This window comes from Colletotrichum scovillei, assembly GCF_011075155.1.
Source record: "Colletotrichum scovillei strain TJNH1 chromosome Unknown Contig00001, whole genome shotgun sequence".
Taxonomy (NCBI): Eukaryota; Fungi; Ascomycota; class Sordariomycetes; order Glomerellales; family Glomerellaceae; genus Colletotrichum; species Colletotrichum scovillei.
Window position 1 is genome coordinate 4,785,440 of NW_023336259.1, and position 27,423 is coordinate 4,812,862.

Sequence of the window (27,423 nt, forward strand, 5' to 3'; positions counted from 1 at the left end):
GCACCCGTAGTTGCCGGTGGGTGTCTTGCCGCATCGAGGCAAGTGGTGATCCACGGTTCGAACCTTGTCACGCTCGTCAACCTTGTTAGCATGGTGCTGTCTCAGTAGAGAGCCGGACACAACCAATCACTTCTAGCCCCTTACTTGCCGGCCCGTTCCTTGGGCTAGGCCGACGGCTGACAGCATCAGAAGCGGGCTGTTGCTTAGGTATCACTCTTGTTTCTCTCCATGCAAGTGTTTGATCTTCCCAAATTCCTCTGTGGTGCTCTGAAGATCTCCCATCACCCTTCCACAGATGCAGAAGACGGTACTTATGGTAAGCTAGTCGAACTACCTGAGTACCATCCAGTAACTTTAAAATCGACTATGCAACATGAATATCTGCCAGTCATGATTCTGTTTCGAGTCAAGATCCCCGAATTGTATCCCGCAGATAAGTTGGTGGAATTCGTGGCGGTAAACATTTCCATCAGTTCACGTTCCATGTCCGGTTGCGATTTCGAGTCGAAGCGCCACGCCGTTCCAGTCCAAAGTCATCACGGCCTCGAATGTATCCCTACTCAGCCATCAGTAAAGTAAGGGCTGAATGATCCGCGAACGTTGATGAAGGCAAAAGCCTAGGCTTGCTGGTATGATAACGTAACGATACGAATCGTGCTCAAAAATGCTCAAATCCCCGTTCTCATGAGTCCCTTGAAGCAAAGCCTGCCGAGCGGGTTCTGATCATTTATCTTTAAGCCAGCTATTGAGCTGCCACGCCAAAACGTCATTATGTTGGCCCTTCGCCATGTTTGGATCATCGTTACTGATGTTGCCAATTCACTCTTTGGTTCACCCTTCTTCCGAGACGGACCTCAACACCACCTAGGAGCCAAGTTTAGCTGGTCTCACATCGGCCTAGGAACTGCCGGACATGGCAGTCCTGTCTTCACGCCTCCCGGAAGCAATATTGACAAATTTGTCTGTGACTACAGCCATATGAAAGGCTTCAAGGCATGTGGCACTGCAGATGACCGGAAATGCTGGCTTCGCAACTCGGAGACTGGAGAAGAGTACAACATCACAACCGATTACGAGGACAAGGTGCCGCAAGGCATCACCCGTGTTTACTATCTTAACGTTACAGATGGATCCATCAATGCCAACGGCCAGAACTTCACCGAAGCGAAGTTGTTCAACAACTCTTGGCCCGGGCCTCTCATTGAAGCTTGCTGGGGTGATACTGTGGAGATTCACGTTCAGAACTTCCTCGTCAACAACGGAACCAGCGTTCATTGGCATGGTATCAGACAGAATCAAACGATGCACATGGACGGTGTCAACGGCATCACACAATGCCCCATCGCCCCGCAGTCCAGCTTTGTTTACCGGTGGAATGCCACACAGTACGGCACCTCATGGTATCACAGCCATTACTCGGTTCAGTATGCCGACGGAGTGCAAGCTCCCATTGTAAGTCCTATTACTTGAGTTTCAGTCTCTTCAAGTTTCGAATGCTAATCATCCTACTTCAGACCATTCACGGACCAACATCATTCCCGTATGACGAGGCTATCGAGCCAATCTCCGTGACTGATTGGGGTAAGTCAGACCAAGCCATACCTGCGTTGTCATGCTGTATCGAGCTGATACTAATGAATGGATTCCAGCGAACAATAGCGCATTTGAAAACATGTACATAGCTGCAACTGGTCAAGACATCCTACTGGGTGGCAAAGGAAACATCAATCGATTCACTGGAGGTATTGAAAACACCACAGACATCCCCCGTGGTTACGAGATTTGGTTCGATGACATCGACCCCAACCCTGTTACGAGAGCAAAGCGGTATCTCCTACGCCTTGTCAACACCGCATTTCAATCCACGTTTATCTTCTCCATCGACAACCACAATTTTACGGTTGTTGAGGCAGATTTTGTCCCCGTTGAGCCATTCAACGCTACTTCTATTCTCATCGCCATCGGACAGAGGTATCACATTATTGTCGAGGCAAAGCCGGTTGTCAACAGCTCGAACCCCGATGCTAATCCTTTACCGGAGGATGGCAATTTCTGGATTCGCACCCACGTGCCACTAGACGGAAACCAGACATCGGAAGGAGGCACCACTGTGGACGTGAACAACTACATGAAGACTGGTATCCTGCGTTACGACAGTTCTAGTACAGCAGACCCAACTACGACGGGTTGGAACATCAGCCTCGTTGTCTCAGACACTGAGTTCAACGACAAGCTTGTACCCACTGTTCCCTGGACGGTTGGACCCCCCTCAAACGGCAAAATCGGGGAGGAATTCAATATCGCGGACTTGAGTAACGCGGCAAACCCGAACGGCCCATACGCGACAGCATTTTTCTCTTTCGAGCGACCGGACAGCAAGGACGTACGACCTTTCCAGACCACCTATGGCAATCCTACCTTCTTGAACCTCGACAATGTTGGCGATGAGTGGCCGACAGGATGGGTTGTCGTGCCGGAGAACTATACCGCTGATGACTGGGTGAGTTTGATTGCGCGTTGGATACTATTATCGAATGTGTTACTGACTGGCAACTTACACAGGTCTATCTGGTTCTGAATTCCGACAACAACGACAATACCCACCCAACATATGGTCCTCATCCAGTGAGTAGCGGTAGCGGCAGCCCCTGATTAGATATGGTACGAAACTGACTGTATTCAGATCCATCTCCACGGCCATGACTTTGCCATCGTCGAGCAGGCGGATGACAAGTTATGGAACCCCAAAGACTTCAACCTCGAGAAGATCAAAAGGAACAATCCCCCCCGCCGTGACGTGGTACTGCTTCCCAAGAGCGGCTACGCCGTCATTGCCTTCAAATCAGATAATCCCGGCGTTTGGTTAATGCACTGCCACATTGCTCGCCACGCCTCTGCGGGCCTGTCTCTGCAAATTATGGAACGACAGGCCGACGCCAACCTCATTTGGCCAGCCGGGAACTCTCAGGCTCTGGATAATGCCCACAGTCTCTGTGCAAGCTGGAATACTTGGGCGTATGACTGCAAGAACTACTGGCCTGGCAACGTGGGTACCGATGAGAACCCAGACTTCCCCGCCTGCGCCAACGCCACGAATCTGCAGAACGATTCTGGAGTTTAAAAGAGGATGAGCGCACTGAGAGGATAACAATGATTCATCAGTATGATGAGGCAGTCTAATGATAATGTGGGAGACGATGGAATGGGAAGCGGAAGGAAAATGATATAATATGGAGCATCCTGAAGAGTAAGCAAGAGAGTGGTTTGAGAAGAAATCGGTGAAGATAGCAACATGATTGATGTCCAAGATTTCCGTGACTAGCAGCGGTGGCTGATGTAGGCAAGGCAACTGGCGGCGACAGAATGGCCATTCAACCCGTTCCACCGAAGCAAACAACTTAGATTCGCTCTTATTGTCCTCTCAGCTCTCCCGGCTAGGCGGACTCATGCAGCCGTTGAGCCAATCTTCCAGCAAATGCCAAGCTCACACATGACCCGGCCAATGGGCATACTGCCATCGTATGCTGGTGTGGTATGCGACCCGGCGGCGTGGGTTTCGCGTGGCTTATCCAACGGGCGACAACCAACGGCCAAATCTGATGGTGGCGTTCTGGGTCTGCGCTGTCGAAAACGCATGTAAGCGCTGACTCCCAGAACAGATATACGAGTGAGCGGCACTTTGTCGAAGGAACGCCGTTGAGGACAGCCTTGATTTGTCTTTTCCAGTCTCATCATCCCACGTCGCGATATCAGAGCAACGACAGTGAGGTGAGAGTAAGCATGGATGAGATGTGTGAGTTGGCAATGGATGCTGTTGAGTGGGTGTCTGGCCGGTCAACTCTTTTGCCTGCGACGGGGTTCCCGGGGCCGAATGCGATGAGATTCCTTCATGACTATGTTTATAAACCCCTACGAGAATCACGACACGAAGTCAAATTCTCGTCCGAGACTCAGCAGCGCCGTCTCAACTCGCCTATGATGCCATTCACAAAGTTCACGGAGCTCCCTCCCGAACTCCGCTTCAAAATCTGGGATGAGGCAACAGCCGGACCGTCAATACACATCTTTGATGTCTGTTTTCCGTCCTGGCGCGGCACCGATCGAAGTAGACGAGCTTTTCAATCCGCGGACGGTAAGATTTCAGAGCGGAACCACGCCAGATGGACAAAGTACAGAGAGTGCGTCTTCTTGGACGCCCTCGAAACGGGACCGGCGGAGCTAGCGCGACATACGAGGATAGCAAGACACATGCACGATCCATCCGTCTACAAGCAACGGCAAACGATGCGGCTAGTGTGTTCTGAAGCCTCGGCGGCCGTGGAGAGGCGGTTGAAGGGGAGGAATATGAACTCCGTCTACCTCCCCGGTCGGAACCAGAGAATACGCTACGACAACGAAGAAGACGTGCTGCTATTGCGGTTCGGAGACGGCGGTGCCCTCACGGATCTCAGCCACGGGGTTTTACTTGGCGAATATGAGGCTTCGGGAGTGAACAACTTGACCGAGGTGCTTGAAGGGCCGTGGAGCGCCGAGATAGCGACGACGTTGCGTGATGCGCGGCTCATCGCTTTGGATATTGCGGAGACGTGGACGCCAGCAACGGTTGGGGCGGTGTTGTTCGAAGAGGTGACGTATCTGGCATGTTGTATACAACGGGGACTCCGCGTGCTGTACTTGGTCGACCACTGCCACGGCCGATGTACCCGATGCAAGAAGCAGGATGTCACGAGATCTCAGCTCCAAACCCGCGGCGAACTATATCACCAGCTTCACAGTCGAGACAGAGACGCGGCCAGATCGCGAAAAGCGGACGTAATCCATGGTGTCGGGAAGACGTATCGGGAGGTGTTCGATCTGGAGGGCATGGGTTGGTCAGACGAGCACCCGATCTACATGTTTGCGAGTGTTATGGACGAGATGATCAGGAGCCAGCAGACAGACGCTGCTACGCAGGATTTCGAGGGAATCAGGGTGTTGCTGGTGGAAGACGATGAGTTGGAGGGCGTGGACAGCACGACGGTAATGGACTGTTATCCGGACAGCCGTTCACAGGTCGCCAATGAGGGCGTGGACATGAGCCTGCGGTAGTCGAGCTAACGACGCGGGTGAGAACAAGAGACCTTCTCGGCGTGAGAAGGGCGAGATAAGCTGACTGGCGAAAGGGTGCCTATTCCAGCTGGACCAAGTGGTTGGGTCGAACCGGCTGACGTGGGGCAACGAGGAGCTGATTTCGTCGAAACGGCATATGTCGAAACGACTGGAAGGATGCGAGCTAGGGAGGGAGACCTTGTATTACTATAATCTCTGGAAGAAGAGACGTTATTGACAACAATGTGGCCGCCGGAAACATTGACAAAACGTGCTGAAGCCCACCAGTTTTTCTCTACTGGGAATACCTTTTGACGCCATACTATGCATATACCACGCAAGCTCAAAACCACACATACACGTATAATTACCTCGCTAGAAACTGTGAGTTGGTTAGCAACAGAGCTTAGAACATGGAATGATGATAATGATAATGATGATGATGATGATGATGATGATGAAGGCTAGACTTACCGTATCTCATAGGAACCCGCTCTCGTCATGTACCGCACCCACTTGACGCTCGAATAGTTGCTCTTTTCGAACACCTTGAGGTACCTAACCAAGAGGCCTGAACTGGTGAACATCAACAAGCTAAAGTTGAGGCTCAGGGGCGGCCGCGACCAGGCGCGCTGATTCGTCATGCTCGTCAGGATGGCCTCGGCGCTCAAGACAAACTCGCTCTGTCCCGTAAACCGCCCGATCTTCCACACAATGTTGTTCTCGCTGGGCTCGTACTTGGCCTTGCCCTGGGTGCACCGTTCCGTGATCTTAGCAGTGTTGAGCGGTGTAGGGATGCGGACGACGACGTTGGTGGCGAAGAGCTTTGCGCCAAAGTTTGCCTTGATGCCGATGCTGTATTCGACCTTTGTGCGGCCGACCTCGTTGACGATGGCGTGGATCTTGAAGGGGAGGTTGACGTTCTCGGTGGCGCGGTAGCGCATGAGCTCGAACTCGCCGTCGGGCGGAACGAAGGAGATGATGCGGTCGCTGTCGAACTTGCCCAACTTGACGCACTGGTGGAATTGACAGTCTTCGAGGGTGACGCTGCCGGCGGCGGCCTTGGTGGCCTTTGTCCCCATCCTGTTTCCACTCGGTAGACTCAAGAGCCCGTCGTTGTCGAGAAGTAGCCGGTCGTTCAGGCCGAACTTGCACTCTGGGGTACCAGAGAGGTAGGCGCGCATGACGATCTGACCGGTGACGTCGGCGCGGAGGACTGCTCCCGTGGCGGACATGAGGAGGTTGACGTCTTCGATCACGTCGACGAATGCCTCGTTCTTTCTGTACTTAACATCTGCCTTGCGCCACGAGAGCGCGCCTGTCGCCTGCATTGTAATCTTGGCCGAGTCCTCGGCGGCTCGTTCTGACTTGACGCCTTCGGTCGTGATGTACATCTTGAGGGTGTCGGTTTCGGTGTTTTGAGGGTAGCCAAAGTCAATGATCTCTGCAAGGCGAAGATTAGAAGGGGAACACTAGCAACACAGTCCATTGAGCCGGAGTGATGTGGCACGTACCGTCGAGCAGCTCATAGACAAGCACGAAGTTGTTCTTGACAGCCTCCTCATCAAACTTGCCAAAGTAGCCCCGTCCCAACGCAATTAAGCGATAGAGGAACTCAAAGACCAGCGCAGCATTCGCATTGCTCTTGGTAATAGCAACAAGGTAAATGTTCTCATGCTTCACGTGGCTGAAGGTGGTGCTTCCGAGGGTCAAGATGGGGGACCGGACTTGGGAGTTCGAGATCACTTGAATCCGGAAGACGTCGGCAAGTCTGGGCCTGCAATCGTTGCGAAAGGCGCGGAAGATGAGGTTCTCGCCCTTTTGGTTGAAGATGAGGATTCCAGACAACATCGTGGCGGGTCAGGGGGTGAGGGCGCGCGCGCGAGGGGAGCGACCACTGGGGATTGACGGGCGGACGGAGAATCGGAAGGGCGCGCGGTGGTGAACAGTAGTAGAGCTGGTGGGATGAGTTTGTTGGTGGTTCTCGAGGCACAGGATCGCGGGCGGGACACGGCGGGGACAGCGGCGGGAACTGGCTCGGTCAGCCGTCAGGGGAGCTTCCACTTTGCGACTTGGTCGAGGGGGACGGTTTCGGGACCGGCGGGAAATTCTGCCAGGCCCCAAAAGGGTCCGGGCGGTGAGCCTCTCGGTGGACCGGCGCTCCGTGCGGTGTGGGACACGATGGTCCATGCTTCTTGTCTTAGGTAAGCTGCTTGGAGTTGCCTTACGTGATCCACTCACGTGCGGACCGTCTTGACGTGTAACGGTCGGTACCTAGATACTTGACCTTCTTGTTTTATGTAAGCACAGTGAATTGGACAGTGCCAATACATTTTGACACTTCCGCCCCGGTCGTCTTCCTCCTCTTACACCAACACCACCACCATCACCACCACCACGAATCTCCTCCTCCCAAGACAACAAAGTACGATCCTTATTCGCAACAGCATGCTCATCTGAACTTCCGGAATATTTTACGGCTGGACTGCGATATCGAGCACGGGCCTCTGGATCCGAAAGATGCGCGTCGGTACCATGAACCCTTGGCATCTCACCACCAAAAGAAGAGTCTGCCTCGACATGCTCTTGTCACCACCCACCAACTACCTTACCTACCTTATATGCATAGCTGATAGTACACGACTTTCGGTTGATCATCTCTTGTCGCGTCAATTTTATTGATATCAGCGCGGCTTGCAATGTTATGTATACTCTCAAGCGAAGCCTCTTACAACTGCCACCAATTGCCACCGCGGTAATGACATGAGGTTGCTGGACGTCCAAACCTCGACGAAACGTCAATTTGGATCGTTCCCGCAGGCCTGGGAACCCAAGATTGATGGCCGATGGTTATTAGGTAGGCAATCAGTATTGATTGCTTCCGCTCTTGACACTGATTAACCTCATTAATACCAGACAGGTCCGAGTACCACAGCACCACCATCGACGCGGTTCACCACCACCACACAAACCCCAATTTCTCCAACTCGCTTGTCGTCCCTTGCGTCTTGCGTCCTGTCCTTCAGTGCCCTTCTGAGTGCGGCTCCGATTAATCGCCATGCTTATTCCTCTCTTCGCTCACGGTACCTGTCTCTGTACCTGAAGCCAAGCTACTTTCGCTTCGGCTTTCGATCCGTCAACTTCGCATCCCCTGACTGGTTATCTCTGTCTTTTACCTACACTTTCCGACACGTTCGCGATGCACTTCTCCGTCTTTAAATTAAACGGCATAGGCACGCCATTCCTACTCAGCGTTATCTCGGGCAACGAAGCCGCCTTTCCAATCGAGAGTTTGCTGGATTGCAACTTGACCGGAACGATTCAAAGAGCTTCCCGACCCCTCATGGCACCCTCTTCAACGGTCCCCACATCCATCACGCCCCCATGACCAACGCGCTCTTCCCTTCGTGGCTAATATGGAGCGTCGCCTCCGAGATGACTTACACTCCGTTACATCCAACACACGCTTTGCCCACACTTTGGCTGGCGGACTTTGCTCCTCGACACCATGGAATATCGACGGTGGCCGTAGTCTGCTGCATCTGCCAGCAATTCATGGCTCCATGCCCAGCTTTAGAGACCTGGTCCAGCATGCCGTTTACCAGGCGATTCCATGGTTCGAGACCCGTCCTTCGGATGTCTCTTCCATATGCCCATAGACCCATGCTAACGATGGCTCCCTCGGCTTGATCTGCTTTCCTGACGCTTTTCTCAATGGAGTAATCAAGCTCAAGATGCCGCTGCCTCACTCCGAGATCGTGGGGCAATGTTTCTCTCCCGCCGGCAACCCAGAATAGGCCCAGCACACATCCATCCCGCCGTTCCGAAAGGCCAAGCGGTGTGTTCAAGAGATCCGAGTCCTCAAGTCAGGTTGGCAACATGATAAAAGGACCATGTCCCAGGTCGTTCATCATCAGCTCCAGACTTGCAACCCACGGACATCATCTCCTCTCCAGAGTCAAGCCATTATCCCACAACAGAAGCAACCATGGCTGCTCGTGCGTTCCTCACTGCTGCCCTCTTGGGAACTGCAGCTCTTGCCGTTCCCATCGAGGAGAGGCAATCTTGCGGAGCCGTCTGGTAAGTAGGATATGCAGCTTGAACGAGGAAATAATCTGACTGGCGACCAGGGCACAATGCGGTGGCCAAGGCTTCACCGGCCCAACGTGCTGTGCTTCTGGCAGCACTTGCGTCGTCAACAACGCCTATTACAGCCAGTGCTTGCCCGGCAGTGCTTCGTCCGCCAGCTCTGCTGCCGCTTCATCAACTGTCCGCTCTAGCTCTTCCGCAGTCGTTAGCCCTTCCCGAACCTCGACAACCGCCGGGGCCGGTACCACTACCACGCAGGCCGGAACTGCCACCACCAGCGCTCCCGCGGTCACCGGTGGTGCGACCTACACGGGCAACCCCTTTGCCGGAGTCAACCTCTGGGCCAACTCCTACTACGCCTCCGAGATTACAACTTTGGCTATCCCGTCCCTGAGCCCTGCTCTGCAGACGGCGGCCGCCGCCGTTGCCAAGGTGCCTACCTTCATGTGGATGTAAGTTATCTATGCTGCGTACCTCGGTGTTGAAGGTCTCCTTTTGCTGACACCGTCAAGGGACACCCGTGCCAAGATTCCCTTGGTTGACTCCACGCTGGCCGATATTCGCAAGGCCAACGCCGCTGGCGGCAACTACGCCGGCCAATTCGTCGTCTACGATCTTCCCGACCGCGACTGCGCTGCTGCCGCCTCCAACGGCGAGTACGCCATCGCTGACGGTGGTGTTGCCAAGTACAAGGAGTACATCGACGCCATCCGCACCATGATTCTCAAGTACTCTGACATTCGCATTCTCCTCGTGATCGGTATGTGTCTTGTCCCGCGCCCGTTAAGATCTGCGTCTCCTAACTTTCTCGTCAAGAGCCGGATTCCCTGGCAAACTTGGTCACCAACCTCAACGTTGCCAAGTGCTCCGGTGCCCAGGCCGCTTACCTAGAGTGCACCAACTATGCTGTCACTCAGCTCAACCTGCCCAATGTCGCCATGTACCTTGATGGCGGCCACGCGGGTTGGTTAGGAGTAAGTTTTCACCGCGCCACGCTCCATACATGTTCTTCTGACCTAATAAACTTCTCCAGTGGGCTGCAAACTTGGGACCCGCCGCGAACATGTACGCCAAGGTCTACAAAGATGCCGGTAGCCCCAAGGCTCTCCGTGGTATCGTGACCAACGTGGCCAACTACAACGCATGGAGCGTTAGCTCCCCGCCTTCCTACACCTCAGGTAAGTAGTACTCTTCCAGAGCTCAAAGATGTCCCTTACCTGACTGGCCCAGGCAACTCCAACTATGACGAGAAGCACTACGTCGAGGCTCTCCAGCCCCTCCTCGCTGCTCAGGGATGGGACGCTCACTTCATCGTTGACCAAGGCCGCTCTGGTAAGCAGCCCACCGGCCAGTTGGCTTGGGGTGACTGGTGCAATGCCATCGGCACCGGTTTTGGTCTTCGTCCCTCCACCAACACAGGCTCGTCTCTTGTTGATTCCTTTGTCTGGGTGAAGCCCGGTGGTGAGAGTGACGGCACTTCCCTCACTACCGCCACTCGCTACGACTACAACTGCGGCAAGGAGGACGCTCTGAAGCCCGCCCCTGAGGCCGGAACTTGGTTCCAAGCCTACTTCGAGCAGCTCCTCGTAAACGCCAACCCAGCCTTCTAAGTGCTGTTCAATTTCTTCTGCATACATGGCCCCGGGCTGCAGACGTCGCGTTCATATTATCTTCGTGTATATATTTCACCTGCTTAGAAGATGAATCTTATATAAACTGTCGAACCCGCTTGGCTCTCCTGCTCCGTGCTGCTCGGGTAGTCCGTTTTCAACCCGGAAGGACTATGCTTGATGTGTGGATCAACCATCGACCATGGAGAAGAAAGCATCGGAACGCCGTGCCGGTGTCTTTTGGCCCGTCTAGGTCCCGAGGTCTAGGATCGAAACCCTAGGTACCTGATCTGGTTACAAACTTACTTGGCCTGCTAGGAAATATGCCGCTATAAAAAGCTCGCGCCTGAGCGCTTCCCCTCCCTTCTCTTTTCTTATGGTTCTTTCATGATGGCTCGATGCATCGGATTTCCTCTCGAATTACCCCCACTATTCGATTACGCAGGCCGCCAAGCCTATAGAGATGTGGATAGCCCTTCTCTTCGCCCTCCTCTTTACACTTACACTTATTTGGATGTTTGATCGCATTCCTTGGCCTCTCAAGGCCCTCCGCAAGAGACATAAGGAGAAGAAATCTGCAACGAAGAGAAGCATACCGGTAGCCCTTCCATCGGGTTCCGATGCAGAAGCCAAGACACAGGGGTTGTTCGCCGTATGAACCCCAAGAGCTTTCTCCCTATATCTTCTGCATGTTATATTCTGACTCGTTATCTGCGTAAAGGAACAGGATACGATTCTTGGCGGCCAAGAAGCCCAGCAACCCAGCGATATTAGCCTCCCAGAAGCGAGCAGCACGAACGAAGCCGATAATTCGGCCCCGTCTTACGGGGTCGCTAAGCAGTCAATACGGTCCAAAATCCTAATGACAATCAAGACAAAATTGAATGGAAAGGGGAAGAGCAGTGGAGTGCCCTTGGATCCTCGATCCCCTCCCTTTCAACCCTCTACCCCTAGCGGAGGCATGAGGCCTTCATGGCTGAATCCAGGAGAGGATAGAAACTTGACAGACAAGAACCCTTACTCCGCCCGTCTACCGGTTATGACAGTGGATGGGACCGCCATATCGGGCTATTCAACACGACAAAGGTGGCAAGCCCGAGACTTCCACATAAATAACGAATTGCCAACTCAATGGGTGACACCTCGACCTTTCGATCCTACTGCTGTCCAGGCATATCAACCCACACCGGAGAGGCTCGCAAAGACGTTTGATTACAGCCACGGCAGCGCCCCGGACAGGCTTCGAAAGCCATTACCAACACCCCTATTCTCGCCGTACGTACCTCCACCTTGGCTCAGACCTTCCGACAACAACCAGCCAAACGTCTCGATAATCCAGGAGGCTTCGAAAGCCATTACCAACACCCCTATTCTCGCCGTACGTACCTCCACCTTGGCTCAGACCTTCCGACAACAACCAGCCAAACGTCTCGATAATCCAGGAATTCTCGTCTCCTAATCCGTCATGCCAGGAAGAGGAAGAAGTGCTTCGACGCTTCATTAGGTTTGCGACGGGCCGTAGGTGTCCAAGATGCAAGCATGGCGTCGCAATTGAGAGCAGCACCATCTTCCAACACGCCAGTGTCATTCTTCTAGGTCGAAAGACTATCGAATTGGGCAGCCATTATGTTAGATGCTCTTGCGGAATCTCGTACTGTTTCGGCTGCTCCCGAATCGGAGATAGTTTAAGGACGCCATTCGCCAGTTCCAAGTCGACCAAATGGTGCTGCCCACCGGGTCGACTTTTCCACATCTTTGCCCTCCTGTGCGGCCCGACCGCCCATGCTGTGAACCCGCAGGTCTCTATCCTTCAAGACTCCCAAGTGGACTCGATCGAGAAGACCCCAAAAACCGAGAAAAAGTCCGGGTCGAGATTCATGGACTTCCTCAAGACCAGGGATGACCAAGTCACATCCAAAGGAACGGGATACGCGACGGGTAAGCTCGACGGAAAGAAAGAGAAGCCCAACGAACTCGCCTGTATTCGCCGCGAAGACCTTGAGAACAGCATGGCCCGGTTACCCAGGCTTTTTGCCGCGCTTTCGATAGCATGGCCTTCAACTTCCAACTCCTCTCAGTTTGATCGAAATCCTCCACCGTTGTTGATGGTCATGGCTCGCCGAAGCCCGCTGATGATCAGGATGGCAGAGCTTCTCCGGAATGACAGCATGCAAGAGATTATGCGACAAGGAGTTCCATATCAAGCCCTCTTCGATTTCCTTCGCGTGCTCTCAACACACCCTGCTACAGCCCCGCTGGTCTGTGATGTTCGAATCAGCTATCCTCTCGCCCGCACTCTACTCCCGGTCTGCTTCGGATATGGCTCTCTTCCAGTGCTAGACAGGTCGTCTAGCTCCAGTGACAATGAAAAGGGGAAGGGAAAAGCGGTGGAGCTTGAAGGGAAGCAGGATCAGCCTCAAGAAACGCTCAAGTCGTTGATGAGTCTACTTTCTGCCTTGAGAGTCCAGGCGGAATCGGTGAAGCGACTATACAAACCCAGCCCCAGGGGTCTCTCCCAGACGATGGGCATGTGCGACCGTATCTGCGAGATCTCCCAACAACTCGAAGAAGAGAACCCCCAAAAAGACAAGAGGGAAGTGACTGTCGATGAAGGAAGCAACCCTCCCTCTCTGACTTACTCACAATCGACTGTTTCGTCAGTGGCAGAATCACCCACCATTCCCAACGACAAGGAGGAGAGACTCACAACCGCCCGACAATGGCTCATCGAGAACAAGGTACAGGAGATGGATTCCGAAAGATGGCGAAGTGACTTCAAGATTCCCATCCCAGACTCGGAGGCCACCGCCCCCCACCGTATGAAGAGGCTCGTGATGGAGCTCTCCATGCTACGTACCACGCTCCCCGACGGTATCTTTGTTCGCCATGACGACACGCGGTTGGACGCCATGAAGGTCCTCATCGTCGGACCGGAAGGTACGCCGTATGAGAATGGGCTCTTTGAGTTTGATTTGTTCTGCCCTCTCGATTATCCGGAGAGGCCACCCAAGATGGCCTTCAGAACAACGTACAGCCGTCGAAAGTTCAACCCGAACCTGTACCCAGATGGCCAAGGTACGAAAGCCTCCTTTGATATCTCACCTGCATTACATTGTCATAGACCATCGCTGACTCTCTGCCAACAGTCTGCTTCTCCCTCCTCGGCACCTGGACAGGCAGCGCCACCGAGAACTGGGACCCCAAAAAGTCCACACTTCTCCAGCTCCTCGTCTCTATCCAAGCCATGATCTTCAGCCCGGACCCGGTCTGGAACGAACCCAACCAGACCTTCTCCCCGGCAGCCTCGCTGGTTTACAAGACGGAGATGCGCGCCGACACCCTCATCTACGCCATGAGCCACTGGCTCCATCTGCGCAAGAACGCAAACCCGGCCGCCGAGTATAACCTGTGGTTCGAGCTCGTGGCCCGCCACTTTGAGGTGAATTGGCGACGGATCCTCGAGACGGCTGAGATCTGGGCCGCCGAGGACCCGGGAAGCCAGCGCAAGGCCGAGAATGAGGTGGGCATGATCATGAGGGAGAGACGCTCCAAAGAGAGGTTTCCCTGCGGGATCCGGACGCTAAAGGGGCACTTTGCCGAGTGGGCTACTTCCGAGGAGGAGTTGGCTCTCGTGAGGCTTGGTCCCGAGGAGGATGGGCCGATCTATACGCCCGTAGGAATGCCCTTGGGAAATAGGCTTGATCTAGACTTTGACATGTCCCCGCCCATGTCCGGCGATGACGGCGAGGACGAGTCTGATGGAGAGTTTGATGTACCACCAGCGAATAGCCCGCCCAATGTACCGCCGCCGGCGGCATCTCACCCTCAACCGGTATTTCACCCGTTCCTACCTTACATTCCATAATTCCCTCTACTATTCGTGGTCTTTATTCGTATTTGATATGTTTTCGAAGTTGGTGACTTTCACATGGAGACGATTTGGTAGTAATTAAGAGAGGCTGAGCGCTGGTTGGGTTGTTATAGTTGCCAAAGTCAAATTCGGAACTGGCCAGTAACACAGGAGACTCGGTAAAGGAGACTGTCAAATACAGGCTCTTTGTAGGCCGTAGTATGTGCCCTGCTGAGCACCTTTAAATAATACGATACACCCTATACCAGAGATGTGAAGTAGCGTGAATCAATGACCAGATGTTCCCGACCAGCTGAGTGGTTTCACTGTGTTCTTCGTGTGAGGGGTGAAGCCTGGCTTAGCAAAGGAAGGGGGCAAACATGGCAGTAGACTCGACCTGTGTCGGTATCAAGATGTTCAATCACCACGTCAACCTGTTGTTAAGCTTCGAGTCCCTGCCAGGAAGCTCGCCAATGCATCTACGTACGCCGGCAGACCTCACAATTGCCCCGCGCAACCTGCAGCAAACCGTCGGAAAGCCGGGGGGCGCATCTAGGTGCTGCATGGTCCATGGTTCATGGTCCATGCGCAAGCTTGCTGCGGGAGTTTTGGACAACGAGCTTGACCATGACACGCAAATGAATGAGGTTGCATCGCGAACTGCTTTTCAACATTGTCGCTGCAGCCGGTCGAATACCTTGACAGCGATTTACTGATGGACAGCGGAGTATCAAACCCGAACAAGTCGTGGGACGTGCCATGGGGGAATGCTTGTATCGCTAGCTGACCGCCCTTCGTCACGACTCAGTTGACTCGACCCGGGCAGCAGTGCCGGCGACCCAGTCCTGAAGATAACAAGGCGTAAATTCGTCAGGATGATAATATTGAGAGGGATTAATTGGGAAGGAGTTGGGCGCACACAAGCGAAAGTGTTTCGAACTAACAACAAACTTGTTGATGCCCACCAGACACGACACAACGTCGCAAACAAACACGGCTGACGTGCGGCTGGAGATGTTGGCTGCAGGGGTCCATCGAGGCCACTGACAGTGTCCCCGAAGCGATGATACGTAGTACACCTCAAAGTATGGCACTTGTCAAGGCGATGATGGGTGCGATTGCCGTCCGTACAGGAATTCGAGCTTATTCCTCAGTGATAAACCAATGTCGGGCACAAAGAATCATAGCTCGTTGTCGACTCTGATTACTCGCCGACGTTCGAATCCATCAGCATAATAAGCAAAAGCTCCATCGTCTCTCGAAGCTGCTCGCCGACCCGAGCGAGCTTCAGCCCGAACAAGCGCTGACTGTGGATAGGGCTCCCAAGATTCTGTAACCAAACTGCGGGATACCACGTGGAGGAGGGGACTCGGACCGCTTGAGTGGGTGGCCGTTTGTCCCAGCTTCTCAGCGCGTACAGTGTACCGTGGTGGTTGCCCCAGTCAAATATTTGGAGCAACTTCAAGCTCCAGCGATGCCATGACTCGAGTCTCTGGCGTTCGTTCTGGGCCTGTTGGGTAAGCCGCATGCATACAAGTACAGCTTTCCGAGTCGAAAAACCACAAAGCTTCGTATTGATATTCAGTATAAGCATGAAGTCTATATGGAAGTCATGGGACGGGATGGTCCGGAAACGATCTTGATTGGGACCAGCATGCTTAGTGAAACCCGACGATGGAAACCTTCAATCAATCAGGCCGGCCTGGCAGATTGTGATGTCCGAGAACGCTCTACGGCCGAACGATTAGGGAGATGATGAGTGATTGGCAGGCTCCCAAAGGTCAGTCCCAGGGCCTGATTCATGGAAAGTCTGTTGGGTGACTATCGCGATTCGTTGGAAACATATTTCGAGATGAAGCTTTGGAAAGACCAAGATACTGCAAAGTCAAATCCTCCACGGCAGGCAACAGTCGACGACGGCAGCTATATGGTTGGCCACATTGTTGATAGGAACGTGTCGTCCGTTGAAAATCCATGTGGTCCACGAGTTCCAGGTGAAGTTTAGCGGCCAGGTATGGGTGCGTCTGCCACGTGCGGTGCATGCAGCAGCAAGGTACAAGTCGATGGAGGACGGGGGATGAGGGGAAACAGCCATTGGCGTGTTTGGTCAGGCCAGAGTCGCATCGAAAGTGGTCTGAGAAGTTGAGTCTAGTGGTGATGATGGCGCGAGAGGGTGGCCAATATGAAAACGATACCTAGCCCATCTGAATCTCTGAGACGAGGCCCTCGTGTGCCACGGTGTGCCTACATCTCAGACAATGATTACCATTCCCGTGCAGTAGGCAGGTCGAGAAACACGAGGGCATCGATCATAGTATGATGGAACTGCCGGAGGTGGCTGGTCTCGCAAGATGCCGATCGACAGGATTCAAGTCTAACAAGCGTAATCGCCATTATTTGACCGTTTTCAATCATGCCTTGTGGTCATGGAGCTCGTCGGTCCCGAAGCCAAGCCATCATGAGCGCCATGTACAAGATGGAGACCCCGCTTGTGAGGAGCTAAGCTTGGTGCCCGAGGGCGCTGACGTTGGCGGCACTAATACGGTGTCACACAGTCGACGGAGCCGGGAGTACTGCTCAGTCTGTTTGTAGGTATCCGTAATTATCCTCCGAACTTGTAGCCCCAAGGCGCGAGGGTGATGATACCCATGACAGGACTTTGACGAGGGTTCTCAGGGTCTTTGGGCCTGTCCGGGCCAAGAGGATCGGCATTGACTTCAAACACGAAAGTGGACGAGGGCGAAGAGGAACTTGGGAACGACTAGGCCGAATCGAAAAACAATCGCAACATCAAAAGCCACCGGCTGTTTGACAGTGGCCGAGACATGACAGGCTGGCTGGTGGTTGGCTGAGCCTGCACGTACGGCCGGCGGTGTCAGTCAGTGGGCGTCAGTTCGTACGATTCAGCCGGTAGCTCGAAGCCAAATTCTCGCAATTTAAAATCATGGCCCAACTTTCTGGTGAGAGAGAGTTGCTGCTTAGTTCTGTCACTAGACGGATGCGATGCCGATTTCGTGTTCCAAGGACTCTGGGCGTAGGTAGGCCATTCGCGGGCCCGACTTGAGGGGGAGGCCCGAACTCAATCGATGCAGTAAGCGACACGTGGAATTGGCGATGCGTTCCTGGACAAGTGCCTTTGAGGTGCTCAAGTTCCTTGTCATGGTGAGGTCAAGTGGGTGTGAGGTCGAGGGGGCAGCCGAGGCGGAGTCTGGAGAGTGCGGGATTGAATTGCCTGTTGTCGGTTTAATGGTTGTTCGGAGGGGCTCTCGGGCCCCTTGGAAAGCCCTTCAAAAGGTTGGAACTAAAGGCTGCTTGCAACGCGAAAAGAGGTGTGACGGACGGACGGACCGTAATCGTTGCTGTGTGAGTGTTCACGGTTGGACCGCGACTGTTAGACGCGTGGTGATCGGCTCGAGTGGGCAGCGTTTTGCCGTTTGGTTTCTCGTTCGAAATCGGTAGTCACGATCCCTGTGCATCTGGCCCCTTTCCTCCCAGACTCGAGTTAATCATATTCGCCTGAGCGGCACCTCTAGCAAGCCTCCCTGTGCGCCAGTGTATTGTGGCTCCGTACCCCTGTGGGAATTCCACGGCTTCGTGGACGGTGAACAAGACTCGGCCGTTGGCCAGTAGGCTGCTTGCAGGTTGAGGAGGCGAAGAAGTTTGGTAAGTCGGGTAGAGCGGTGGTTTGATAAAGCATGGGATAAAGCATGGGACGTGGTGAAGGTATGGTACCGGTAGAAGACTTGAAGGCGGCGGCGAGGGCGGCTGGTTTTGGCAAGCGAGTTGACTGTATTCTGTCGGGGTTTCTTTGATTGGCACACATGTTTCTTCAGCTGTTGGCCTGCAGGTCGACGCATGCGGTCGAAAAGAGAGGACTGGTGGTCAAGTCAGACTGGTGGGAGGGAGGCGACGACGACAACCCAAGGGCCAAGGCAAGACGAGGCCAAGGATCCAGACAATGGGCGATTTTTCTTCGGAATAATGCAGAGATTGAACCGGGGGAGGCCTTGAACAGTCTGTGCCGTGCCGACGCCGGGTTGACCCTGGAGGGAAGCGGGATGTTTCTGCATTGCATGGGATGTGGGATTGGGATTTCTCCCGATGCTGTCTGGTTTGAACTCAAGGTTTGTGGGCGAGATGGAAGAAACAAGAGATCCGACGTGAAAAGAAGGGACGGCAACCATTGCAGTACTGTGTACCTACTTACTTTGAGGCAAGGTAGGTAGGTAGGTAGGTAGGTACCACGGAGGCCACGGAGACGGGAGAGGAAAGTGCAGCATTTTTAGGTTGAACTTGGTGTGTCATGATGAGGGAAGGAACCTAGCCTGGGCCTGCCATGGTTTACCTCTCTCCCGGTCATGTCATTGTTCGCGTTGTATTACCTACCTAAAGGTAGGTAGTGAGAGTGAGACTGATACTGAGCGTGAGATCAAGAATGAGACTCAGAGTAAGCTGAGACACGCCTCAACTGCTCTGTACCACATGAACTGTTAAAAAGGATGCAGCAAGTCACCTCATCTACCGGTGATCTTGTCACGCCTACTGGTACCCGCACATTAGGTATTTTGCATTTCAATGTGTACGGAGATCCGTTTTGCATCGAGGTAATCACTCTGTAGAATTAGATGACCGGAGCACCAAGCTATTCGCAGGCTCAACCTGGTTGACTGATTTCGGTACGCTGGAAACATGACACTCTCATATGTGTTGTCTTATGCACAGCTCAAGACCTCTGACTCTTCTGCGGCCCGTGTAAACATGATTCGGAAGATGCCATGAAGGGGTGCGCCCCGGAGAGCGTCTTGTCTTGCAGAGAGGCGTTGAATGATAGACCACGGATATTATACCAATCTAGTAGATGAGTGCCGCAATGCAAGTATGAGCGAAGCTGCAGCGCTTATTGTGATGCGATGTGATGCGATGCGATGTGATGTGATGCTCTCATGTCCAGCTACTGCGTATCTATTTCGCAGAGAGACGTATCTGTCTGCATCTCTCTCTCTCGCAGACTCGCAGTCGCGGTGCACGTCTCACGTTGTTGATCGGGCAAAACGGCCATGAGAGACATGGATTGGCCCTGCTGTCAGGCTCACTCAACACCCCTCGCCGTGCCTGAGAGTGGGGGAATGCATGAGAGAGGTCAATGTTCATTCGTTGGTGGAGGAGGGCCGACCCCCTTGTCGCTTCCTCCCCTTCCTGATGACCTGATCCCTGTTCTGCACATGGCTGCTTCCTCCTTTCTGCTTAGCCCATCTCAAGTGACAGTAGCGCAGGTGCTTCTGCTGCAGGTGCAAGTCGGAAGTCCAGCATTCTTTCCTCCAGTAATCCGTACGTACCTATCTATCTATCTGTAGACCGTCAACCTGAAGCAGTCACAAGTGCCATTCTCCTTCCTATTGATGGTGACTTTCTGCCGTGCTTTCCACCTAATCGCTTTGGGGTGAAGGCGCCCCTTCTCAAATACCTACCCACCTGAGTAGGTACCTAGACGCTGCCTCCCTCTTTGGCCCCCTTTTCAAGGTACCTGTGTCATGTACCATCTCCGTGCCTGCCTCTACCTTACCTTATCAACCTGACATCCGACGATCATCACCTCGAATCATTGCGCACCTGGAGTCTCGGAGGGAAAGCGCAGGGAGTACGCATCTACTTGCCGTGCTTTCCAGGTGCCGGGCACGGAGCCTGAGGGGGATGGGAATGAACACCTCAGTTAGGCCAGGAGAGAAAGAGATACCTAAGGTACCTACATTACCGTACGTACTCCTGTCAGGTACCTCCAGCTGCGTACTAAAATGTGAGAGGTGAGAGGCAAGGAGAGAAAGTGTGCCTGGCCTGGCCTGGCCCGCCTGCCCGCCTTCTCCAGGTGGCCTTGCTTAGCGCGTCCCAGGCTCCGTCCACTCCCGGCCTCCGTCTCTCAGTCCAGTCCCAAACCCCCAGGTCGGGCAGGCGCACTACGCCGTACAGGATCCTGTCCAGGAGAAGACGTGGAAAGTGCAAAGGGCAGCAAGAAAAAAAAGGCAGGCGCAGATCCACAGCAGTGTGCCTGCCTGATATTATTTCCGTGCTCCCCTCCTGCCGCGACTTCCCAATCTGCATCTGGACCCGTCCTCCGTCCTCCGTTCTCCTCTTCGTCTTCCCTCCTCCCAATTAACCCAGTCCCTCCTCCGTCATCAATCAACCACTCGCTCCCTTTTTCTGCTTTTTTTCTGGACCACCGCAAAGGTTCAACGTCCACGATACTACCTCAAGGCTCAATCCCCCCGGTGCAGACCCATCGATCGTCCCCCCCGACCGACAAGTTCGCCTCCATCTCGCCTCCGTGTAGACAACTTCGCTCCTCTCGAGACACCAGCCCGCCAACCAAGGACCTAGCACAAGCCTGCAGGTCCCTGATTTTCCGCAATCTTGCTCTTCCAGTGACCTCACAGAGCTCGCCAAACTTGACTTGCAACGGCTGTTCCATTCAATCTTTTGACGCCAACGGTCCAACCCACACGCGCCCACACGCATACCCCCGAAGCGAACGGAGAACGCACCAAGGAACGACAGAAGTCGCTCACGTCCGCCCTCACCTTCACGGTTCACGGCCACGTCCACCGGAGACCGCTCCCTTCCTACCGCGCCCTCTGCCGCTGCCGCTGCCGCAAAGAGCACCGTGTCCAGCAGCAGTCCTGCACCTCACTGCAGTCATACAATCTACCAAAAATCAAATCCAGTGCCAATTCCCTTTCGCCCTGTTCGGCTCGCCTGCTTGCCTGGTCCGACAGTCGTGAAGCAAGCCCCGGCCTGTGGAAACTCGAACCATAGTTGAGACTGGACGGCCACATCGACACGAACCTTTTTTACGCAGGGATCTCGCCAAACCCAAAAAAACAATCAACACAATGCCTACCTCGCTCGATTCTTCTCGTCCCATCATGGCTCCCTCTGTACGTTTGTTTCTCTCCTGATGTTGCCTTTTTCGCCCTAACTGCCCTACCTGCATCTGTCTTGCGTCTGTTCTCACCTGCTTCGCCTCGCTCGCAACCGCCCCTGTGCCCTTTTTCGCACTTGGACGCCGCAAATCCCGGTCCTCCCCCCCAAGCTACCCACCTATCCGATCTTGTTTGCCTTTTGACCCGTTCCTGTCCAATCCTATTACTACCTACCTTTCGCCGACCCTCTTTCATTCACTTGAATCCTCCATCTGTGCCGTCCTCTTCAACCAAAGATCAAAATGACCGCCGTACTAACAGAAACCCCCCCTCAGGTGCGTACCTCTGTGCGATACAGCACGTATAGCATGGCGCCCTCATTTGCCAACACCATTCAGACAAACGATTCGGCTCACGCCGAGATCACCGACATCGCTGTTGGCCTCGACCGTATGGAGAACAAGGCTCTCAGCTCGCAAAGAGTCACTCTGAGCGAGGAGAAGAGCGCAAACCTGAGCAAGCTAGCTCTCGGTGCCAAGTTGGAACGCGCGCTGGACAGGAGAATGAGCAGCCAGGATGCCGTCATGCGTCCGCGCGGCAAGACCTTGAACGAGAAGCCTGCTCAGGCTGCGTAGGAGACTGTCGAGCAATCTTTGACCTCGAAAAAATGGCCGTGGCAGGCCATGTTTACCGCACAACCCAAACAAACACAACAATCGGAACCAGGCCGTCACGGGTCATCTGCCACACGTACACGGAACGGCAGAAGTGGAATCCGCACCTGATGCTGTCCGGCTAGATAGCTCGCTGTAGTCGCGGGCTCCGTCGTGCAACATTGCCCACGACGAGACGCGGCAGACGATACACCTCTGAGTGGACATACGGAGGGACAATGGATATGGGATTTGGGCTAAGACTTGGGAATGGGGCCATCGTGGAAACAAACAAGTTGTGAAGAGTGATTTTGGTTTGTTGGGATATCCAGAGGATGACTGGAGCGCCAACGACGCAATGATGGCATCCCATGCATAGTGTTTAAATGGTTTATTGCGATGCTCCGGCTGCGTTACATATCTCCTACTCCGAGAAGCATTACTCGCTCAGTCTATATCAAGAGACTTGGGGTCATGGCATGGGGGGTTCCTATGACGAAACTGGGACGTTTAGGTAGTGGTACCTATGGTATACTAGAAATGTTCAATGACCCAATCCACCCACATGCTCTCTGATTTCCAATCTGATATGTTTGTTCGGCGCGAGTGTCGCAAATGATGGATGCCGCATTGCTGACAAAGTTTGTAGTGGCTAATAACAAACAAGCCTGTATCAAAGTACAAGACAACCTGCGCCAAAGAACAATCACAAATTCCTAGGGAGTCTTCAAGCCGCCAAACCATTGCGTCTACCCGGCCTTTCCAACTCCATGCGCGAGGCGGCTCTCTCATGGGTATTATGCGCTGCCAAGACAGGCCCGAGACTGCTTGGCCAGGTTCTCAGCCCCTCGCTCCCCCATCACCCGTTCTAGAACTACACGCTGCCATACCCATATATCTGTGTATGAGAATTCTTGAGTGCTTCGAGTGGAATGGCTCTTTACTTCCTCGGCGCTCGTATAGAACATAGTACCCCCTTTTGGATAGAAACCATACGCCTTTTTCCAGACTTACGCCTTCTCCAAACGGGCCTCAATCTCCTTGTATTGCGCAACGAGCTCGCCCTCCTCGCCCTCGTACTCGAGAGCCTTGCCAACCCACTCCCTCGCCTCCTCCAACCTGCCCATCTCCATCAGACACTTTCCACGGCGCCACCACGCCTTTGCGTTGCCGACCTTGCGCGCCTCGACGCTGGCCTCGGCGTCGACAGACCCCTCTGCCCACTGCTGCAGCGCCATGTGCGCCTGCGCCCTGTTGGCGTACAGACCCGAGACCTCTTCGCGGACGAGCTGGGAGGGTTCCCAGAGCGGACGGGTGAGGGCCATTTGCAGGCCCAGAGTGTAAAACTTGATGGCGTCGCCGTACTTTTTCTTGTGGAACTCTGCATTGCCGCTGTCGCGGAGCTTGGCGACCTGGGCAGAGCGCTTGGGGTTCACGGGCATGGGCGGCGGGGGCACGCCGTGCTGGGTTGTTGTGTCGGAGGTGATGAGGGAGCGGTGGAGGGCGTTTAGTTGGGAGAGCTCGGCGGCGAGGGCGCGCGAGGAGGAGGTTGAGGAGAGAGATTTGGATTGGGGGTCTAGTTGGAGGGGGAGGAGGTCGAAGTGCGTGAGCTCTGTCATGTTGGGCGGTAGTTGTGTGGTTGTGTGGATGTGGTAATGTTGTGTTGGTTTGTGTTTGTCGTGCGATTCGTAGAGTCGCGCGGGCTCGTTAGTGGTGCCTGTGGTACTGGGAGTATCTGGGTGACCGCGTCCGGGTATCGTAAAGTCGTGGGGAGTGACGGGTGTGAAGAGGGCTGCGATCGCGAATGAGGTGTTGTTGCGAAGGTTGCTTCGAGGTAGTGGTTTATTGCCAGCTGTCGATCCGGGGGTCCAAGGTGGCCGGCCGACGCTTTGGCACATGGATTTAGAGGACACTTCTCTGGAGGTCGTCCTTATCGGGTCCGGGCGCGCCATCACGTGCTGATAGCATAAGGCAAGGTGAGGTGGGTCTACCTTGATGACCAAGGCCCACCTTTTTCACCTTGCTCACCTTGATTCTCAGTAACAAGAACACCGAGGATTTGGGACTGTCTCTCTCGGTCGAGAAGCTGTCTTCCGTTTCGTCTCCTGGCTTACTCATGGTTGAAGTCGACTTTGGCTGTGTTTGTGGGCAAATTACAGTTGTTCCTGGTCTGGGGTCCATCCCAGACCGAGAGTTCTGAGTTCCTCGGGGAGCTTTGCGGTCACCTCCATTCTGCCTGGCAGCATTTATAAAAATTATTCTTTTTTTTTCGCGTTCTGGGTATCTTTGATGTTGAATGAAACCGTTTTACCTTCCATGTTGAAAGAAAGTTCGTGATGATGGATCCAGATGGGCCATCGAGCTCACCAGCTCCCCCTTTCCTTGCCCCTTTCCCCCTTCCAGTCCTCCAGTCTAGCCAAGGCTCGCTATCGAACTTCTCTAATCATCCCTGTAAGACTGGCCTTAGATCTTGACATTTCTAGGCATAGTAGGACGTGTTCAGGCCCTTCTCAACCGCCGCAATCTGCAACGCCAGCGGCAACGAGAACTGTCGACACATCATGAAGCTGCCAGTCATGTACCAGAAACCAGGCACTCCAGTGGCTCGCCACCACTACACAATAGTCAGCACAAATCTTCCAAGCATTCATATAAGTAAACTTACACCTGAGCGTTCCTGCTCGGCATCCAAGTTTGCGAACCCATTTAGCCTCTGAGCAACATTCGTCCCAAGCAGTTTCTCGACTGTAGCGATGTTCTGCTCGAAACCCGTCGCGAGCACCACCACATCCGCTTCGAGCTTCGTGCCGTTTGCCAAGACCAGGCCATCCGCTTGAAACTCTCGGATGCCTTCCTCGCACCTCTGGATCCGAATTTTGCCGTCGATGATCATCTGGTTCGCCCCCTGGTCGATGTAATACTGCCCGCCCTTGATGAGCTGGTAGTCCGCCAACCCATACCCGTCTTCGCCTTCCTTAATCACCAATCCAGCCTTCTTCAACCCATCGTGCACCGTCTTGTCATTCTTGGCCATCGCCTGCGTCAACCCGATGCTCATTCTGCGTATCAGTGCCAGCGGGATTGCATTGCCCACAATGTCTGCTTCCTCAGTACTCAGACCTGGAATTGTCCAAAGCGAGAGCATGAAGTTCTCCCACGACTCGCGCGAGATGGAAAAGATTGGATGCCGCTGGACCATCGTCACCTCCTTGGCTCCATGCGTGACAAAGTCGGCCGAGATATCGTGGCCGCTGGTGGCACAGCCAACGACGACAACCTTCTTGTTCGTTACATCGGGGATCTTGGCAGCAGTCTTATGGTACTTCGAGTGATAGATTTGCCCCTTGAAGCTATCTTGCCCTGGGAATTGAGGGATTTGGGGCTGGTCGCCGTACACGCCCGTGGCCAAGACCACATGCCGCGCCGACAACGTCCGTGTTCCCTCAGGCGTGCGAACCTCGACATGATATCTCTTCTTCTGTTCATCATATGTAGCCTCTGTGACTTCCGTGTTGAAGGCGATGTCGAGTCCCATCAGCTGGCCGTAGTGCTCCATGAACTCGGCAACTTTGTCGCCCGTCAGGAACCGCGGCCAGGTCTCGGGGATCTTCATGAACGCCCAGTGATCGGTGTAGGTCGGCGTATGCAGCGTGACGCTTTGGTATCGTTCTCTCCAAGAGTCACCAAGGCGTGCGCTGCGTTCTACGAGGCGGGTTTTGATGCCCATGTGTTGGAGGCGTGCGCCGAGCATCAGGCCGGCTTGGGCTGTTTGGAGTGTCTTGTGTTAGCGAGAGAAGAATATGGAAAGCTGCGCAAGGAGACTGACCTGCGCCGACAATCAGAACCTGCAGGTCTTCCTCGGGCTCTGCGTGTGTGTGTCCATTGATGCCGTTGACCCCGTTGACACCATTCGTGACGGGCGTCTTTGGCGTCGGAACCGAAGCCGCGTGCCGTGCCTCGACTTCCTTCTGGAAATCGAGTTTCTCCAATTGCGTAAAGACAGTCCATGCCTTCCACTCGTCTTTGCTAGTGTTGCCCAGCTTGAGCAACCCCTTTCCTTCGCCATGCGGCGTCCTGAAGGTGAAGCCAGTTTGGATCCAGACCATGCCGTCAAAGTCGAGGAGCAATGGCTTCAGCCCGCCAAGCTTGTTTGTCTGCAGCTCAGACAGACCATGGCTTGCTGAGGCCAGGTACTTTTTGATGTTGTCTTGACCTTGCTTGCAGGCGAAATCCCATGAAAGACCGACGATGTCTCTCCACCAGCAGTCGTCGATGAACAAGTCAGAGATGTCGCTGAAAGACTTTTCGGCAAACCGCTTCTCAAGTTTAGAGAGCCATTCACTAGAAATCTTTTCCGCGTCGACTTCGTCCTTCTTAACGCCTTCTTGTAAGGTCAAGGCCGGGATTTCGGGGAGCTTGAAGCCGTCCATTTTGTGAATTCTGCAGTGTCAAATACCGAATATCGAACAGCTTAGCGACTTGATTGACATCGACGGGATCGTATCGAATGGCTCGGGAAAAGAGAAATCAAGGCTAAAAGCCCGTGTAAGTCAGATTTGGTAGGGAAGGACAGGGGTCTGGGAGAATTTACTCGTGATCTCCAAACATCGGGGAGATAGCGTCAGATAGCGTACCCGTCATCCATCAACCCACTTGGCAAGTTCCCATCTCACCCACCATACCCCAAAATGTCAATAGGCAACCACTCAAATCGAGATGCGAAACGATTTCGTCCTCTTTTGTTCGGACCATCCCCACGAGTGGACCTTGGCAAGGTGTCATTGGGGTTCCCCATCTCTGTAACCTTACATTATTGCCAAGAAAGCCTGTTGCTGAAGATGACCGTACAACAGGCTGTTTTTACTCTTTTAGCTTTGAAGGAATGATGAAATTGATGGATTAGATCATCTTATCTGATCATACCCCACCTTTCTATTCGCGCAGATCGACATTGTCGTTCCAATCACGGCACGGTGAGCTGCTTCGGCTGGGGTGGGAGCAATAACATGCACGAAGTGAAACCCGCGAATGTGACAATATGCGCGGGAACCGCTGTGGGATTTCACCCTAACTAAGTTTCCAAGTGGGATGAATACGAGGTCTAACGGACCTTTAACGAGGGGCTTTTGTCGCTAAAACAGCACGTTAGCCAAGATGAAAAAATTGCGATGTTGCATGATGATTAAGAAGCTACCGTATTACTTGAAGGATCCATCCTG

At 53.8% G+C, this 27,423-nt stretch overlaps 7 protein-coding genes across 7 annotated transcripts; 4 read left to right on the forward strand and 3 right to left on the reverse strand.

Annotated features, from left to right (window-relative positions):
* The first annotated feature begins 409 nt into the window (after positions 1–409).
* On the forward strand, positions 410–5,285 carry HER10_EVM0009444 (Lcc2). Its single transcript, XM_035478930.1, has 5 exons — positions 410–1,452; positions 1,515–1,581; positions 1,650–2,500; positions 2,563–2,625; positions 2,684–5,285. Exons 1-5 carry the CDS (start codon positions 772–774, stop codon positions 3,119–3,121), a joined length of 2,100 nt encoding a protein of 699 aa, XP_035338746.1. The 5' UTR covers positions 410–771; the 3' UTR covers positions 3,122–5,285.
* On the reverse strand, positions 5,275–7,145 carry HER10_EVM0004695 (adaptor complexes medium subunit family protein). Its single transcript, XM_035474329.1, has 3 exons — positions 6,603–7,145; positions 5,563–6,532; positions 5,275–5,470 (listed from the first exon to the last, which is right to left on the reverse strand). The coding sequence occupies exons 1-3, from the start codon at positions 6,937–6,939 to the stop codon at positions 5,464–5,466; spliced, it is 1,314 nt and encodes a 437-aa protein (XP_035338287.1). The 5' UTR covers positions 6,940–7,145; the 3' UTR covers positions 5,275–5,463.
* A 330-nt stretch (positions 7,146–7,475) lies between these two features.
* On the forward strand, positions 7,476–10,821 carry HER10_EVM0005446 (glycosyl hydrolase family 6). Its single transcript, XM_035475064.1, has 6 exons — positions 7,476–9,168; positions 9,219–9,629; positions 9,690–9,937; positions 9,994–10,151; positions 10,211–10,355; positions 10,408–10,821. The coding sequence occupies exons 1-6, from the start codon at positions 9,077–9,079 to the stop codon at positions 10,785–10,787; spliced, it is 1,434 nt and encodes a 477-aa protein (XP_035338348.1). The 5' UTR covers positions 7,476–9,076; the 3' UTR covers positions 10,788–10,821.
* A 2,488-nt stretch (positions 10,822–13,309) lies between these two features.
* HER10_EVM0008683 (ubiquitin-conjugating enzyme) lies at positions 13,310–14,652 on the forward strand (the record flags this gene model as incomplete). The annotated part of the gene is made up of 2 exons (XM_035478196.1): positions 13,310–13,862; positions 13,934–14,652. The coding sequence occupies 2 exons, from the start codon at positions 13,310–13,312 to the stop codon at positions 14,650–14,652; spliced, it is 1,272 nt and encodes a 423-aa protein (XP_035338673.1).
* Positions 14,653–21,545: 6,893 nt separating this feature from the next.
* Positions 21,546–22,186, forward strand: HER10_EVM0005936 (uncharacterized protein; the record flags this gene model as incomplete). The annotated part of the gene is made up of 2 exons (XM_035475537.1): positions 21,546–21,886; positions 21,950–22,186. Exons 1-2 carry the CDS (start codon positions 21,854–21,856, stop codon positions 22,184–22,186), a joined length of 270 nt encoding a protein of 89 aa, XP_035338397.1. The 5' UTR covers positions 21,546–21,853.
* Positions 22,187–23,214: 1,028 nt separating this feature from the next.
* Positions 23,215–23,823, reverse strand: HER10_EVM0008276 (tetratricopeptide; the record flags this gene model as incomplete). Its single annotated transcript, XM_035477803.1, has 1 exon — positions 23,215–23,823. The coding sequence occupies one exon, from the start codon at positions 23,821–23,823 to the stop codon at positions 23,215–23,217; it is 609 nt and encodes a 202-aa protein (XP_035338640.1).
* Positions 23,824–24,683: 860 nt separating this feature from the next.
* HER10_EVM0002579 (flavin-containing monooxygenase) lies at positions 24,684–26,634 on the reverse strand (the record flags this gene model as incomplete). The annotated part of the gene is made up of 3 exons (XM_035472285.1): positions 24,684–24,818; positions 24,870–25,969; positions 26,031–26,634. 3 exons carry the CDS (start codon positions 26,632–26,634, stop codon positions 24,684–24,686), a joined length of 1,839 nt encoding a protein of 612 aa, XP_035338103.1.
* Between the last annotated feature and the right edge of the window lie 789 nt (positions 26,635–27,423).